Consider the following 15850-nt stretch of genomic DNA (forward strand, 5'->3'; position numbering starts at 1 on the left):
AGTTACTTGGGGCTGGTACCTTCCTCTTCTATCTCCAGGGCCTGTAAGCACCATTTATGGATTTTCAAATTCTTAAAGATGTTGTTGGGGAGGGGCAACATGAAATTCACACAGCAACTGTACCATGCATGCACTCCTCCGGCCATCCTCTGTTTTTTCTTGTTTCACTGCTCCTGAGAAACTGCATATCTCTTCCTCTGTCCCTGGCTCTTGCTTGACTTTCACATGGTCAGACTTGAAGTTAATGCCAGTCTTCTCAGCAGTTCTGCCTGATGAACCACAGCTTCAAAGACAGAGGACATGGAAAGCTAAGTTACAGTTGACACTGGCAAAACACCTGTCAGAGATGATGTTAATTTGTTTGCTTGGTCCTGCCATCTCAGGGGAGGATGGACTTAACTTCTCAAAATCCCTTTTAGTCCTAAATGAACACTGAAAGCCAAAGCTGTGACTTGGAATTTTATGGTGCCTACATTTTAACCAAATAAGGACAGACTTCTGGCAACATAAGTTTTCAGTAATTATTTTGCTATATGCATGTGCCCCTCAAGGGGTCATATTTGTAACAGTAATAGTGACTTGCTGTTGATTTAGTGATAACTTTATTGTGATCTTTATATTTGATTTTTCAGATGCACAATGTTAACAAGGAACATACTCACCTGCCTCTGCTACCTGTGCTTGAGGTGCTGGGTGGCCTCACTGGGGTATGGGAATTGGATAACCCTGAAAAAGTATAAATCACCTTTCATAAGTAACTATAGTAGGATACTTATAACTAGTGTTTTGCAGCACCATAAATGAAAGCGGTACTAGCTGGAATAAGTAAGTGATTCATGCAAGCCAGTGATGCTAGCGATCCTTTAGTTCCGTGGCTCCCAACCTTTCCAGGCTAAGGTAACCCCCTCAAGAAGCTGCTCTGACTTGTGTAACTTCAAGTTTCACTTCACTTCAAAATTCTTGCTAACAAAAAACAAATATAAATAACAAAAATTGTCATGGTACATACTTACAGAAAAATTGCTTCCTTCCTTTCTCATTTTTACCATACAGTTATAAATCAAATGGAATGTAAATATTATTTACATTTCACTAACTAGTATATAAAGCAGAACAAACACGTGACCTGTATGAAATTGCGGTTTGTGCTTAGTTTGCTACTGCTTCTTTGTAGCTTCTTGGTAAACGAGGCAAACAACTAGGTATCTTAAAGTACCTCCAAGAACACATTGCCTATTCTCAGGATCACATATACCGTTAGTTGAGAACCACTGCTATTTCAGTCCTTTCCTCAACACTGAAAAGCAGTTCTGATACAGAATCTGATGGTTTTGCACTAGTTTGTCAACTGCATTTTTGCATAGTGTCCCAGGAACGACTTAAAGCAAATATGAAGGACAGCCATATTCTTGACCTAGCTGCCCTATTTTTATCTATGAACTAGCCTGATCTGGTAATCACCACCAACGTGTTACAAATAAATGCAAATTGTCTCTGAAAAGAAGTTGTCGCTTGAAATTTAAGTTTCTGGTCTTATTTTCAACTCATGTTTTACAGCCAACTTTCCACTCCCTGTTTTAACACAGTTGGATTGTTTGCTATTGCAAATAAAATCAGTAGAAAAGAAGACCCACAGACTGCATTTTGCATGTGAGCTTAGAGAAAATACATTTCTGTGGAAAGCATACACTAACTCACAATTCAGACCTAGTAAGCTTGAAGGGTTGCAGAGGAAGGAATAAGTGATGGGAAGACCAGCATAGAGTTGCTGAAAGCAGTTTTTCTTGTGTCTCACATATATGACATGGCCATTTGCATTATGTACTGTTAAGCAATTTCAGTAATGTAGTTTGTTCAGATGCAGAACAAAAGCTTTAAAAAAACCCCATGGTTGTTGTCACACAGTTGTTAGAGATGTGTTGCTCACATCTATCCCAAATGGTTGTATGCCACATGCAGGGCTGTCAGAAAGTTTTACCCTAGCAACGACACCTCAAGCTGGCTGTGGAGACCCTTGGAGTGACATCAGTGCAACACCCTATGTACAACCTCACCAGCCCAGCTGCTCCTCAGTTCCTTCTTGCTGGCAAATCCGACAGAGGGAAAGGAAGAGATGTGAGCCACGCCTCTCAAAGAGTGACAGTTACAAAAAGCAAGGAACTTTTTGCCAGTGGCCCAGAGAGGAACCAACATATCTCTGTACTGTGACATTATAGCTCTCCATGTTCTCTCGAAGGTCATTTGCCCTTTTTGTTACCATATCACCTTGCAGACTTAGAGCCTAGTCCACAGTTCAGTATGAATGATCTGACTTCCGAAACTGCAGTCCATTCCAGATTTCAGGAAGGGAATTTACAATTATTGGGACAGAGATCCAGAGTTATGTAAAGAGCTTGCTATTTGTGCAAGGCTTTCAGAAGCACATATAATTCAAGTGCTTTCTCATGTCTGTTCCAATTAGGTGCCCATGCAGACTGTGTTAACCTTTTAACCTAGCCCCGTTGAATGACACCAGTGCAGCACTCATATAAAATATATATATATATATATATTACACTGCTGACCTGACCCCCCTCATTTCCTTCTTAGTGCCAGCGACTGCTGTTGGAACTGTCCCTCTCCTGCACTGCAAGCGCCATGAGACCCTCAGCCAGGGCTCAGCAACCTTTCTGAGGCGGAAAGGTTGAAATTTGGCCTTTTAACCTCGATGAACAGTCCAAGTGCCAGTGATACTTTTTAAAGTCACTAACAGTCCTACTTCAAACAGCTTTGTTAATAAATAAAGATGCAGAACATAACCATGTAGGTGGTGGTTGGTAGCTTTGGCTGGTCTTTTGTTAATCCACAGGTAGCATAGCTTTATGTAAGCTCCCAGCTGCATGTGGCGGGGAGGCGGCGGGGAGGATGGGGCTGAGCTCCTACTTTGACTGCCGATGAAAATCGGCTCACTTGTCTTGGCACCCGTACCGGACATTGCTGACCCTTGCCCTGAAGTTTACAGTGTGTGATCGTTAGAATTAGCAATCCTGGCAAGATGCAGCATCGTGCACTGCTGTATTCGAGTCAGCAACCTCCTGACTTTGACCTCTCCTCTTGGGTGAGGTGTGTTTACTGAAAATTATACGAGCAAGCACTCAAAGAAGAATACTATGTTTTCCTTGTGTGCAATTTCTTCCCATGCAATTAACATTTTGGGGGAAAGGAGTAGGGCATTAAAGAGTTTGATGTATGTGGAAAGACAAATTAACGACCGAGCCTAGTAGGCACACATATCAAGGAAAGAGGAACACCGGTTCCTTGAACACTGAGGAAACTGCTTTCCAATGATTTTAAGATTCAAATATTAAAACAACACCTACTACCCTCATTCTAGTTTACCTGATGATCCTGGAGACAGAGCTGAGGGTCCTGGGGAAGGATTCATGGTACTTGTAGGCTGAGGGGGTAGATGACTGCCTGAGATATATCTACTTAGTAGGTTATCTAAACTACTTGACCCAGCATCCTCCAGCTGAAAACAAATCAAACAAAAACAAAATTTGAGCTGTGGAAGTCAAGAGATTAAATCATTACGAGTTTTCCATCTATATGCATATTTAAATATACATGCATATTAGGTTAGTTTGTTTAATCAAATTTAAATTTGCAAGTGTCTTCTACCAGTGTAACTCATCAGTAGTTAGAAGGAACCAGGACCATTTAATAAAAGCAATATTAATTCACCATACATTCTGAATGCTCATCTTTTTATGATTATAACCTCCATTCAGAGAACCTTCAGTACCTGCAAGATCATTTCTTACGCTTGAGAATGCTGAACAATGGACAAAACCAAATAAAAACAGTACCAGAACTTGTGATGTTCCGATATGCTTTATTTTTAGTGTTAACAGTCAAGATTCACTGGAAAGCATGTTAGGCAGCCTGTTTTTTAAATATCACTTTCAAATATGCAAATGTCTTCACTATGTAGGAAACTAGTTTCACCAAGTAACAGACAGACAGCTGTGCTAGTCAATATACTAGCAAAACAAAAAAGCAGTCCAGTAGCACTTTAAAGATTAACAACATAGTTTATTAGGTGATGAGCTCTCGTGGGACTGACCCACTTCTTCCGATCACAGCCATACCAGAACAGACTCAATATTTAAGACACAGAGAACCCAAAATAGTAATCAAGGTTGACAAATCAGAAAAATATTATCGAGGTGAGCAAATCAGAGCGCAAAGGGGTTGGGGGGGCGGAGAATCAAGAATTAGATAAAGGAAAGTATGAAAAAGAGCCTGTTGCCAACTTGGTCCACATATCTGTTCTGAAGATACCATCACTGGGCCTAACCAGGTTATTCACAGAATCACGGGCACATTCTCATGTTCCTCAACTAGCAGCAGATGTGTCATCAAGTGCCAACAATGCCCAGATGCTTTGTATATTGGACAGACTTCAAACTGTCATCGACAAAGAATTAATGGGCATAAAACAGACATAAAAACACTCCTGATTCACAGACCTGTCAGCCAGCACTTTAATGGTGAGGGCCATTCTGTTAATGATCTGAAAGTCTGCGTTTCACTGAAGAGGAATTTTCACAGCCATTTGGAAAGAGAGGCTGCTGAACTCTTTATATTCAAATTCGACACATTAACACATGGTTTGAACGGGGATGGGAATTTTCTAGCTCATTATAGGGGCTCTTTTGCATACTTGGCTTTATCTAATTCTTGACTCTCCCCGCCACTTCTGCCCCTCTGCTCTCTGATTTGCTCACCTTGATAATATTTTTCTGATTTGCCAACTTTGATAACTACTTTTGGTTCTCTGTGCCTTAAATATTGAGTCTGTTCTGGTATGGCTATGATCTGAAGAAGTGGGTCTGTCCCAAAAAAGCTCATCACCTAATAAACTATCTCGTTAGTCGTTAAAGTGTGATTGGACTGCTTTTTTGTTTTGATAGTTTTGCCAAGTGGAACAATTTAAACTGCAAGGCAATGTAAAATGACTAATCTAATTCATTAGACTTTTTCCCCCCCACCCATGTATCAGATTTATTCAAGTTGAGACTCTGTAAAATTAGTTAGAAAATTTATACAGTAGGGTCTCAAGATTCAGAAGGGTTCTGTGTTTAGAACCCTCGTAAATGTTGATTTTTTGCAAATACAGAGGTGCCCAGGGCCCCAGGGGAAGTGACAGCTGCTCTCTCCTGCCTGCGGTCCCCGGGGGAACCAGTAACTTGCGAATAACTGAATTCGTGAACATTAAAGTTCACAAATCGTGAGACTCTACTGTATTACAATTTCAGATTATAAATATATAAAATGCTAAGTGCTTTTGGAAAAAAACCTAATTCTATTAGGCAGGACTATAGTTTTACTTACAGGAATAGTTCAAATGACTAGTGAGACTGCACATTTGAAGTTAAGCACACACAGAAGTGTTTCAATCTCAGTGCTACAACTATATTACACACTCTCGTAAGAGCAAACAAACTCACTTCAACATAAAATTACTGCAGCATCAACAAGAAGAATTTCAATATAAAAAAGTTGAAAGTAACAATTAAAATCAAGTTTTCAAAAATAGCTTAAAATTTAGCTCTTAAATCATACTCCAACATAAGACTGCCAACTCCCATTCTTACTATTTAGAATGGTCACAAACAGCCTTATCACAACCTTTAATGATACATATACAAAAAAACCTGTGAAGAAAAATAATATCAATGAAGAAAAGTTAGCAATCACCTTTGTCTATAGCAGAACAAGCTGATCTTCTGCACTAACCTGTATGGGTGGAATATCTGGCAGAGAAGGTAGATTCTCCGGGTTTGTGACCGACGGAATAAGTTCTATTGCTGTCACAGATGGACTTGTTGGACCACGGTTTGCATTTGCCATAGTCGCTGTCGTAGGACTAGTTGGATTGATAGCGTTGTTGTGCACTGAAACAACTGGAAAGGGCCCGGCATGCCCCGGGTTAGAATGCTGTTGGAAGAATCAGGAGAAACAGCTATTGTGTTAGGGCTAAAGGCAGCAAAATATTCACCAGGGTACTAAAATATTAGGACTTTGAACCATGGCTATTAGCCAGGGATAAAGTATGGTGCCCCTAGCCTTCATAACAAGGGCAGGAGATGGATGGCAGGAGATAAATCACTTGTCTTCTGTTCTCCTTCTCTGGGGCACCTGGCATTGGCCACCGTCAGCAGATGGGATGCTGGGCTTGATGGACCTTTGGTCTGACCCAGTATGGCCATTCTTATGTTCTTATGTTCTTATGATGGTCCCTGACACCCAAATAGCCGTTGTCAATTTAGTAATTTTTTTTTTTATTTAAGTGAATAGTCACTTTTCTGTATAAAGAATACAATCTAATGCAGCAGCGTTTAATATTGGAATGGAATAGAATGGAAAATAAAAACTCTGAATAGCTAGAGATATTGAGTACAGTGTGGATCCCATGGTTTTCTAAGGTTCTTACTGCTGTTCGTGGGAGGGAAGTATTTTCTTAGAAATGTAGCATTTTAAATCAAGGGATTTGGTAGGGCCTGCACTTGCAGAATATCCATAGCTGTATTATTTTAAGAGCACTAATACAGAATGTTTATTAATTACGCACTGGAATGGGTTACCTAGAAAAGTAGTGCACATTTCCATCCTTATTGGTTTTTAAGACCTGGATTGACAAAACTGTGGCTGGGATGATTTAGTTGAGGTTGGTCCTGCTTGGAGCAGAGGGTTTGACTAGATGGCCTCCTGAGGTCTCTTCCAACCCTAACCTTTTAGGATTCCATGTTATCTTTTTAAAAACAACCTTTCCTTCTGCTTTTCTAATTAAGCTAATGCTCCATTATTTCAGATATTTTTATTATGCATATTTATCTAATGTTGACACATTTGTCTCAAGAATATTCATTGTTGCTTGGGACCAACATTTAGTTTAAAAATGTTGTTAAAAAATCATGAAAATGGTTTTGCATGGTGTGAGCTGAGAAACACTCAGCAGCCACCACAAACTGAAACTCCTTGTTCTTGTTTCAGCTTCTTAGCCAACTAGAATGCAGTATGAAAACAATGAAAAGTAATTAGATTTTTTGCATTGAAATAATTTTGAAATATCAGACAATACATGAAATGCTAGCCACTCATGTAGATCTGACAGTCGAGCTATACACATCCGCTCATTTTTAATCTATGTATACACACGCATATATAGGAGAACTATCCATGAACTAAGTAAGCTTTTAAACGAAAACTTGATCTGCTTGGGCTCCCATAAAGTATACTTGGTACATACTTGTCTCTGAAGGTGTGGCTGCATCATGGAGTACTGGGCTCCGTTGTGGCGTGGTATTCCTGGTATACGAGCAGCATTCTGAGCCATTCTCATCTGGTGTGCTTGGAAAGCCCCGCAGTTCATGTTACCCCTCTGCATGGTCTGCATGCTGATCAACCTAGGAGGCTACAAGGGTTTGGGTTTTTGTTTTTGTTTTTGTTTTTTTAAAAGAAAGATTCCTGATGTTAACATAAGGAAATGAAAAGCAAATCTTCCACAGAAGTAGATGCAATTACTAATAATTTACATAATCTCTAGAAAAGCCACCCACTGCCCCACTTGGAGAATGTCAAATTTCTAAGTCTGGATTGCTTGTACATTTTAAGTTAATTCTGTACAATATAATCAGGTATCAGATCATGTTTTTGAGGAGCAGATTAAGTCTTACTGTTTTACTGCAACATAAGATAACATTCAGGAACACTTACCTGTTGCTGTAACATTTGAGGGCCTGCTTGCCTAGGCAGAGGCCCAGCTGGTTGTCCCATCCTCATTTGTTGCAATTGCTGGTGTTTTTGTGCATACACCTGCTGCTGCATATGCTGGAGCCGCAGCTGTGCTAGATTAATTTGTCCAGGGGCTTTGTTAATGTGGTTTGTTCCTGGAGGAACTTGCCCAACAACTACATTAGGAGTGTAGCCAGGAGTTGGCTTATTTTCAATAACAAGATTACCTGCAGAATAGAGAAAAAGCAAGCTTGAGGAACTACAAAATTTCTACCCAAACTCAACTGCTGATAAAGATTCAAAACTAATCTCTGAACTTTTTACTGCTGTTTCCTCCATATTTTACATTACAATGAAGAAAGCAGTTTAAGTCTAAATTAAGATTCCACAGCCATTTGGAAGCATTTTTGATTCAATCTAAATGCAGAGTAGCCACGGATTCGTTTGCATTGTTCCTTAGGTGACATACTTTCTACACTGACACAGGATAAATCATCATTACTCCACAATAACTCCAGCTCAGAAAAGTTTATGTGCCACCAACCTTTTTGCCCGCCAGCAATATCCACTGTAACAGACCAGGGCTTCGTTAAACTCTGTCACACTAAAGTCTTAAAATATATTTTGGGCAGAACTGCTATTGTCCGTTGTGCTTAGGCCTTGTCGATACTGAAAACTATACTAAGCTACCAGTACAATCCAGCGAGTGAGGTCACCATTATCTCAGCACAAAGATACTTTATTCCATATAGCTATCTCGGTGCAGGAAGAGGAATAAGTACATTTCTATGGGGCACCTCCTTTACATTGGTATAAGTGCATGCACCCTAGAATGCATGCTTATAACTACAGTAGTCCCTCAAGGTATGCAAAAGTTGTTTTCACGTGCACCCGTGAGGAACCTGAACTTCGCATTAAGGCAAGGGGCAGCTTTTTCCCCAGCCGAATGCAGGTTCTGCAGCTGGGGAAGCAGCAGGAGCACCTGGAGCTCCTTTTGAAAGGTAACTCCTGCAGGTTGAGGGGGCGGGGGGGGGCAGTTGGGAAGGATTAGGCCTAGTAGTAGGTTGGGGCTGTGGGATGGGTCGGGGGGTGGAGGGGCAGTTAAGCCCAGGATGGGTTAGGGCTGGACGGGGAAAGGGAGGGGTGCTGAGCTGGAGCCGGAAGTGGAGGCAGGTTGGGTGAGGGGGGTGTGAACTGGGGCCACAGGAAGTTTGAACCGAGGCCGCACGCAGAGGGAGTGGGGGCTGAAGCAGGGGCAGGGGGAGCAGGATTTTGAATTGTGCTTAATTCATGTTAATGTGAGTTACGTGCAACTCGAAATTGTAAATTTCAAGGGATTACTGTATTGTCTAAAAACTAAATACGGCACTTTCTGAAAGCAGCAATGGTATAACTATCATGTCTAGTCCAGTCCTTTTAAGAGTTACACAGGCTCAAACCATTTTAAAGATAAACCAAATCTAGTATTATTTCTGATACAAGGCTAATGAAGAAGTCCGGAGTGTTCATTCCTTTTGCATCCCCACCTGTCAACAATACACTTCAGAAATAGAGAACCCATTCAGTGGAAATGCTTTGAGTCTTCATTATTTTCACCCAATTTACCCTAATCTAAAACAAAGTAATCCTGCCAAAAGAAAATGCTTGTAGAACACATCTATTAAGAATGACAAACTAAAAGTCTAGCCTCAGCAATTACAAGAGGGTCTCTATCAGCTGGTGAAAGGAAAACAGAGCAAGGCCAGTAGGCACTGTCAGACAGCATGTGATATCAAATTTCTTTTGCGCATTTCAATCCAAATGACAGGTAAATTTTGGAGGAGATTACACCAAAACTGGACAGAGGCTCTTAAACTTAGGATGGGAAAAAGGAATCCTCTATCAATGGACAAGCAGGCAAGGCCAGCCCAAGAAGAAGACAAGACATCAGGCCTCAGTGACCACATTCTTACAATTAAATACAGTAAACCCTGTAAATGCACAAGTTCAAGATGTGCTTAACTAACGTAAATGAGAGTTAAATGCAGATCAAAATCTTGTTCCCCCCTGGCCAGTCTCTCATGCGGCCCCAGTTCAGCCCTCCCCACCAGCCCTGCTCACAGCTCCAACTCAACCCCACCCCCGGAGCCCGGCTCACCACCAGAGCACAGCTCCAGATCACCACCCTCACGCGTGGCTCTAGCTTAACTGCGTTGACCCCTCCCCCCCCCGCACATGGTTCTGGCTCAACTCCATCCCCCAACACCTCTAACCCACCACCAAGCTTCTCTCCCCTCAGCTGTCCCCCAATCCCAGGATTTACCTTTCAAAAGGAGCTCCAGGTGCTCCTCCTACTTCCCTGGTTGCAGAAAGAAAGGATACTCACTGTAGGAACGGTGGTTCTTCGAGATGTGTCCCCGTGGGTGCTCCACATTAGGCGTCGGGCTCGCCCGCCGCCGCAGATCGGATCTTCCAAGCAGTTTCTGCGGGACCGCGCATGCGCCGGCGCACGCCGCTCCCTTGCGCGCTCCTGGCCACGTGCACGATCCTGTCCCGCCAGTTCCTTGACCAACCGCCTCGGATGCTCCTGCAAAACACTAAACAGAGACCCGAAGCAGGGAGGATGGGCGGGTAGCGGAGCACCCACGGGGACACATCTCGAAGAACCACCGTTACTACGGTGAGTAACCTTTCTTTCTTCTTCGAGTGTCCCTGTGGATGCTCCACATTAGGTGACTACCCAGCAGTAACCCAAGAAAGGAGGTGGGTAATTGGATTATGTGCAGCTTATCCCCGAGAGGACCGCTGTCGAGAGACGGGTATCCTCTTGGAATACCCTGTGAAGGGCGTAATGTTTGGCGAAGGTGTCATAGGATGACCAGGTCGCCGCTCTGCGAATGTCTTTCAGCGCAACACCCTTGAAAAAGGCTCTTGATGCCGCCACCGCCCTAGTGGAGTGAGCCCTGGGCGTGGCCAGTAAAGGAGTCTTTTTGAGTTCGTAGCACATTTTTATGCAGGATACGATGTGCTTCGAGATTCTCTGCGAAGAGAGACCTTCTCCTTTCGATTTGGGAGCGAGAGAGACTAGGAGTCTATCCGTTTTCCGGAAGGACTTGGTCCTGTCTATGTAGAAGGCTAGCGCCCTCCTCACACCCAGGAGGTGTAGGCGCGCCTCTTTGTTAGAGTTATGAGGCTTTGGATAGAACGAGGGTAAAACAATAGGTTCGTTAACATGAAACTCAGAAGAAACTTTAGGAACAAAGGCTGGATGCAGCCGTATGGTTACCGCCTCCTTGGAAAAAACAGTGCAGGGTGGCGTTGCCATAACTGCCGCAAGCTCGCTCACCCTGCGAGCTGACGTGATTGCTAGAAGAAAGGTCGTCTTTATCGTAAGGAGGCGGAGGGAAACCGTGGCCAAAGGCTCGAACGGTGGTCCCGTTAACGCATTAAGCACCAGGTCCAAGTTCCACGAAGGTGGAAGCGGTTTCCGAGGGGGGTATAGGTTTACCAACCCTTTGAGGAACCTGGTAACCATGGGATGGGCGAACACCGTGTGCCCTTCCTCTTCGTGTCTGAACACCGAAATGGTGGCAAGGTGGACCTTTAACGAGGATAGTGAGAGTCCTCCTCTCTTGAGGTCCAGTAGATTCTCTAATATTACAGGTATAGGCACCGAAAGGGGGGCTAGCTGTTTGGTAGAACACCATGCCGTGAAGCGAGTCCATTTCTGCTTGTAGGTCTTCCTGGTGGAAGTCCTCCTGCTACTTTCTAGGACTTGTTGCACTTCCTCCGTGCATGTGCTCTCTAGGGAGCTGAGCCATGGATTAACCATGCTTGTAGTCGCAGACCTTGGGGGTGCGGATGCACTATGGACCCCTGGGCTTGCGTGAGCAGATCCGGGGCCACCGGAAGGGGCATCGGTGGACGGTCCGACATGCACAGGAGTAGGGGGAACCATTGCTGTTGATCCCACGTTGGGACTATCAGGATCATTCGGGCTCCTTCCCTCCTGGCTTTCTGCAAGACTTTGTGGATCAGCACTGTGGGAGGAAAAGCGTAAAGCAGGGGGCCCCTCCAGGAGATTGTGAATGCGTCCCCCAGGGACTCCCATCCCAGTCCTGCCCTGGAGCAGAATCGTGGGCACTTCTTGTTGTGTAAAGTAGCAAACAGGTCTATCTGGGGAAAACCCCATGCATGAAAAATCGGTCGTAGCAGATCGGGACGGATCTGCCACTCGTGCGTGAGTGCGAAACGCCTGCTCAGCTGGTCTGCTTTCACATTGCGAGCGCCTGGTAAGTACGAGGCTTTCAAGGTTATATTGTTGGCGATGCACCAGTTCCACAACCGGACTGCTTCCGCGCATAAGGCACAGGACCGAGCTCCTCCTTGCCGATTTATATAAAACATGGTGGAGGTATTGTCTGTACTGATCCCGACTACTTTGCCTTGTATATGGTCTCTAAAGTGTCTGCAGGCACTGAACACCGCTCTGAGCTCCAGTATATTTATGTGCAGTGACTGCTCCGTGGAGGACCACAGCCCTTGCGTCACCTCTTCGCCCATGTGCGCTCCCCACCCTATGAGGGAGGCATCTGTAGTAAGAAAAACAGATATTTGTGGTTGGTGGAAGGGTACCCGTTAGCAAGTTCTTGGGGTTTACCCACCATTGCAGGGATCTGCGCACCTCTGTGGTGGGCAACACCACCCTGTGAACGGTGTGTGCTGCCGGTTTGTACACACTCGCCAGCCAGTGCTGCATGCTGCGCATGTGTAACCTGGTGTTCTGTACTACGAATGTTGCTGCTGCCATGTGGCCCAGCAGCTGTAAGCACGTCAGAACTGGCACCGTAGGGCTGAAGGTGATGACTTGCACGAGGGAGCCGATGGCCCGAAAGCGTGTCTCTGGTAGATACACTCTCGCTGTAATAGAATTTATGCGTGCCCCTATGAACTCTATGTCCTGTGTGGGGTCTATCTTTGATTTTGCCAGATTGATAACCAGGCCGAGCGAAGAGAATGTGCCTGCTGTGACGTGTATCATGCGTAGTACCTCCTCCTTCGAGGCCCCTTTGAGTAGGCAGTCGTCCAGATACGGGAATATAAATACCCCCTGTCGGTGCAGGTAGGCTGACACCACTGCCAAGGTCTTGGTGAAGACCCTGGGGGACGAGGAGAGGCCGAACGGTAGGACCTTGTATTGAAAATGTTCTTTGCCTATCATGAACCAGAGGAATCGTCTGTGAGCTGGATGGATAGTTATGTGAAAATACGCGTCTTGTAAGTCGAGGGCTGCGAACCAATCTCCATCGTCTAGTGCTGTAAGGATGGAGGCGATTGTGATCATCCAAAAGCGTTGCTTGCGCAGGTACCGGTTGAGGCCTCGAAGATCTAAGATGGGCCTCCAGCCTCCTGTCTTTTTCTCCGTGAGGAAGTACCTCAAGTAGAACCCTTTCCCTTGCAGTTGCTCCGGCACTCTTTCCACTGCCCCTGTGAGCATGAGATGGTCTACCTCCTGCTTGAGCCTCGCTACGTGGGAGGCCTCCTGGAGGTGGGGCCTGGGTGGAGGTCATGGCGGTGGGAGCGACTGGAAGGGGATGGCGTACCCCGTGGCTATGATCTCCAGCACCCATTTGTCTGTGGTGATCCTTTGCCACTGGTTGTAGAATGGTCGGAGGCGATAGTGGAATAACCGCTTCGGATGACCTTGTGCGATGGTAGTGATGGCGCAGCCTTGGATCCGTGTGTCAAACTTGTGGCCTTTGGCCCCGCCCCGAGGACGCACGGCTCTGTTGTGAACGTCGCCTGGGAGTTCTGTACTGCTGGTGCTGTTGATATCGCCCTTGCTCGTAACCTCTGTGGTACTGGGGACGCTGTTGCTGGTACTGGTACCGTCTTTGTTGAGGGTAGTACTTTTTCTTTCTGTATGGAGGGGTGTAAATCCCCAGGGTCCTAAGTGTGGCTCTCGAATCTTTACTGGAATGAAGGACCGAGTCAGTTGATTCAACAAACAGCTTCTGCGAGTCGAAGGGAAGATGGACTATCTTTGCCTGCAGATCCCTCGGTATACCCGAAGTCTGGAGCCAGGACTCCCTTCGCATCACCACTGCCATAGCTGTGGAGCATGCTGCTGTGTCCGCAACATCCAGGGCGATCTGAACTCCCGTCCTCGAGGCCGCGTAGCCTTCTTGCATGATGGCCTTGAGCACCGGTTTCTTGTCCTCTGGAAGCGAGTCCATGAGGGAGGTTAACCTAGCATAGTTGTCAAAATTATGGTTCGCTAGATGCGCTGCGTAATTTGCCATTCGCAACAGTAGAGTGGAGGAGGAGTAGACCTCTGCCGAACAGCTCTAGCTTCTTGGCATATTTGTCTGTTCCCCCTGAGATATCTTTGATCTTTGTTGCAACAACTCCACCACCAAGGAATTTGGTTGTGGGTGGCTGAACAGGAGCTCCATGCCCTTCGCCGGCACGAAGTATTTCTTATCCGCTCTCTTGTGGACAGGCGGAATAGTCGCGGGGGTCTGCCATATCATAGTGGCGGACTCCAAGATTGCTTCATCAAGCGGTATTGCTATTTTGGAGCAGGCCGGAGGTCTCAGATTTTTGAGGAGTTTATGGTGTTTCTCTTGCACCTCTGCTGTCTGGATGCCTTGCGTGAAGGCCACCCTCTTAAACAGCTCTTGAAACTGTTTGAGATCGTCCGGAGGATGGACGTCCCCTGGGGCCGTAGCCTCGTCCGGGGAGGAGAGCGAGGAACCACTAGGGTATGCCTCTCTGGACCCTTCCGGTTCCTGTTGGTGATGGTACATCCGCTCGCTGGAAGCTTGCAAGGGAAAAATCTTGGGGTTCCATAACCAGTTCCCCCTGAGGTACTTGAGTCCCTGTCCCCGTTCGCGATTGCCCTCGGGGATACGGGACCGTCTGTGGGGATCTTTCCCTGGTCGATTGCCGGTGGCGTCTATGCCCCGCGTGATAGGGGCGACCATGGCAGCATGGGCACTGTTCTTGGAAGGTGACCTGGACCACTCCCGTGGTGCATACCCTCTGCGTCTGGGGGAGCGAAATCGTTGAGAGACCTGGGACACTGGAGAGAGCGATTTGTGATAGTACTCCAGCGGCTCAAACCCCAGGAAGGGTGAAGGTGGTCCCAGCCAGGGCGAGGCTGGTTGTAAAAATGGAGACGGGGGCTCCGGGTAGGCTAGGGGGGACCCCTGCCTTCTAGTTGGAGTCTGCAGCATGAGCGGAGGGCTGAGAGAAAGCAACTCTGCAGCCCTGTCTGGAGAGGGGCTGCGGTGCCTTGTTTTGTGTGCAGCCTTCCCCCTCCCTTGAGGGGGTAGCTCCGCCCCCTGACGTGTAGGGGATCTCGGCCCCGTCCGCGCCGCACTCGGCACGCTTATGGGCGGTGCCGCACAGGCGGTGTCCTCCGGTGCCTGCAGGCTGCGTGCCTGCGCGCTCTGCACCGCCGGTTCCCCGGGGGTCGGTGCCACTGCTTGCGGTGCCGCTGGTACCGGTGCTTGTTTAGCCGCCGCCCTGCCTGCAGTGCGGGGCAGCTGTTTGGTTATCGGAGGCTGAGCCGCCTCCACGTGGCGCTCCGTGCCGCCGCCGATCAGCTGTTGCTGCGGCTGGGGGCTGTGCGCTCCTCCCGTCCCGCTCGCTGTTGCTGCTGGCAGGAGACTTTCCTCCGTTTTTGAGCTGATGGGGTGAGGGAGGCAGCTTTCCTTTTGTGGGCCCCGGAGGGTCCCTCCTGCTGCGGCCGCTCCGGCACATCTGGCTGGAGGGCCTTGTCGAAGAGCAGCATTTTAAGCTGCATCTCCCTGTCCTTCCTTGCTCTGGCTGTTAATTTTGCACAGAAGGAGCATTTCTGCGTGACGTGGGACTCCCCAAGGCACCTTATGCAGTGACTGTGCCCATCAGACGCTGGCATTGCCTCTTGGCAAGACTCACATTTCTTGAATCCTGAAAAGGACATTGTTGGTGAGTCTTTCAGTTGTTAATGGGGTACTTAGCACCTTCTCTGTGCTGTTTTTCCTCTCTCCGATAGCCTGCTGCGGCAGGAGGCCTAATGGCCCTAGGCTCCTGGCCTCTGGTGCTC

General features: G+C 46.5%; 1 protein-coding gene across 2 annotated transcripts in view; it reads right to left on the reverse strand.

Annotated features, from left to right (window-relative positions):
• The window catches only part of TRIM33 (tripartite motif containing 33), a 76664-nt gene that overhangs the window by 7738 nt on the left and 53076 nt on the right, over window positions 1–15850 (reverse strand). For both annotated transcript variants that reach the window (XM_074977315.1, XM_074977314.1), the window contains exons 9-14: window positions 7762–8006; window positions 7295–7459; window positions 5782–5982; window positions 3379–3511; window positions 663–726; window positions 124–283 (exon numbers count right to left, since the gene is read on the reverse strand). In XM_074977315.1, coding sequence (XP_074833416.1) covers window positions 124–283; window positions 663–726; window positions 3379–3511; window positions 5782–5982; window positions 7295–7459; window positions 7762–8006 — 968 coding nt within the window. The remainder of the gene's footprint in view (window positions 1–123; window positions 284–662; window positions 727–3378; window positions 3512–5781; window positions 5983–7294; window positions 7460–7761; window positions 8007–15850) is intronic.

This window comes from Carettochelys insculpta, chromosome 26, assembly GCF_033958435.1.
Source record: "Carettochelys insculpta isolate YL-2023 chromosome 26, ASM3395843v1, whole genome shotgun sequence".
Lineage (NCBI taxonomy): Eukaryota > Metazoa > Chordata > Testudines > Carettochelyidae > Carettochelys > Carettochelys insculpta.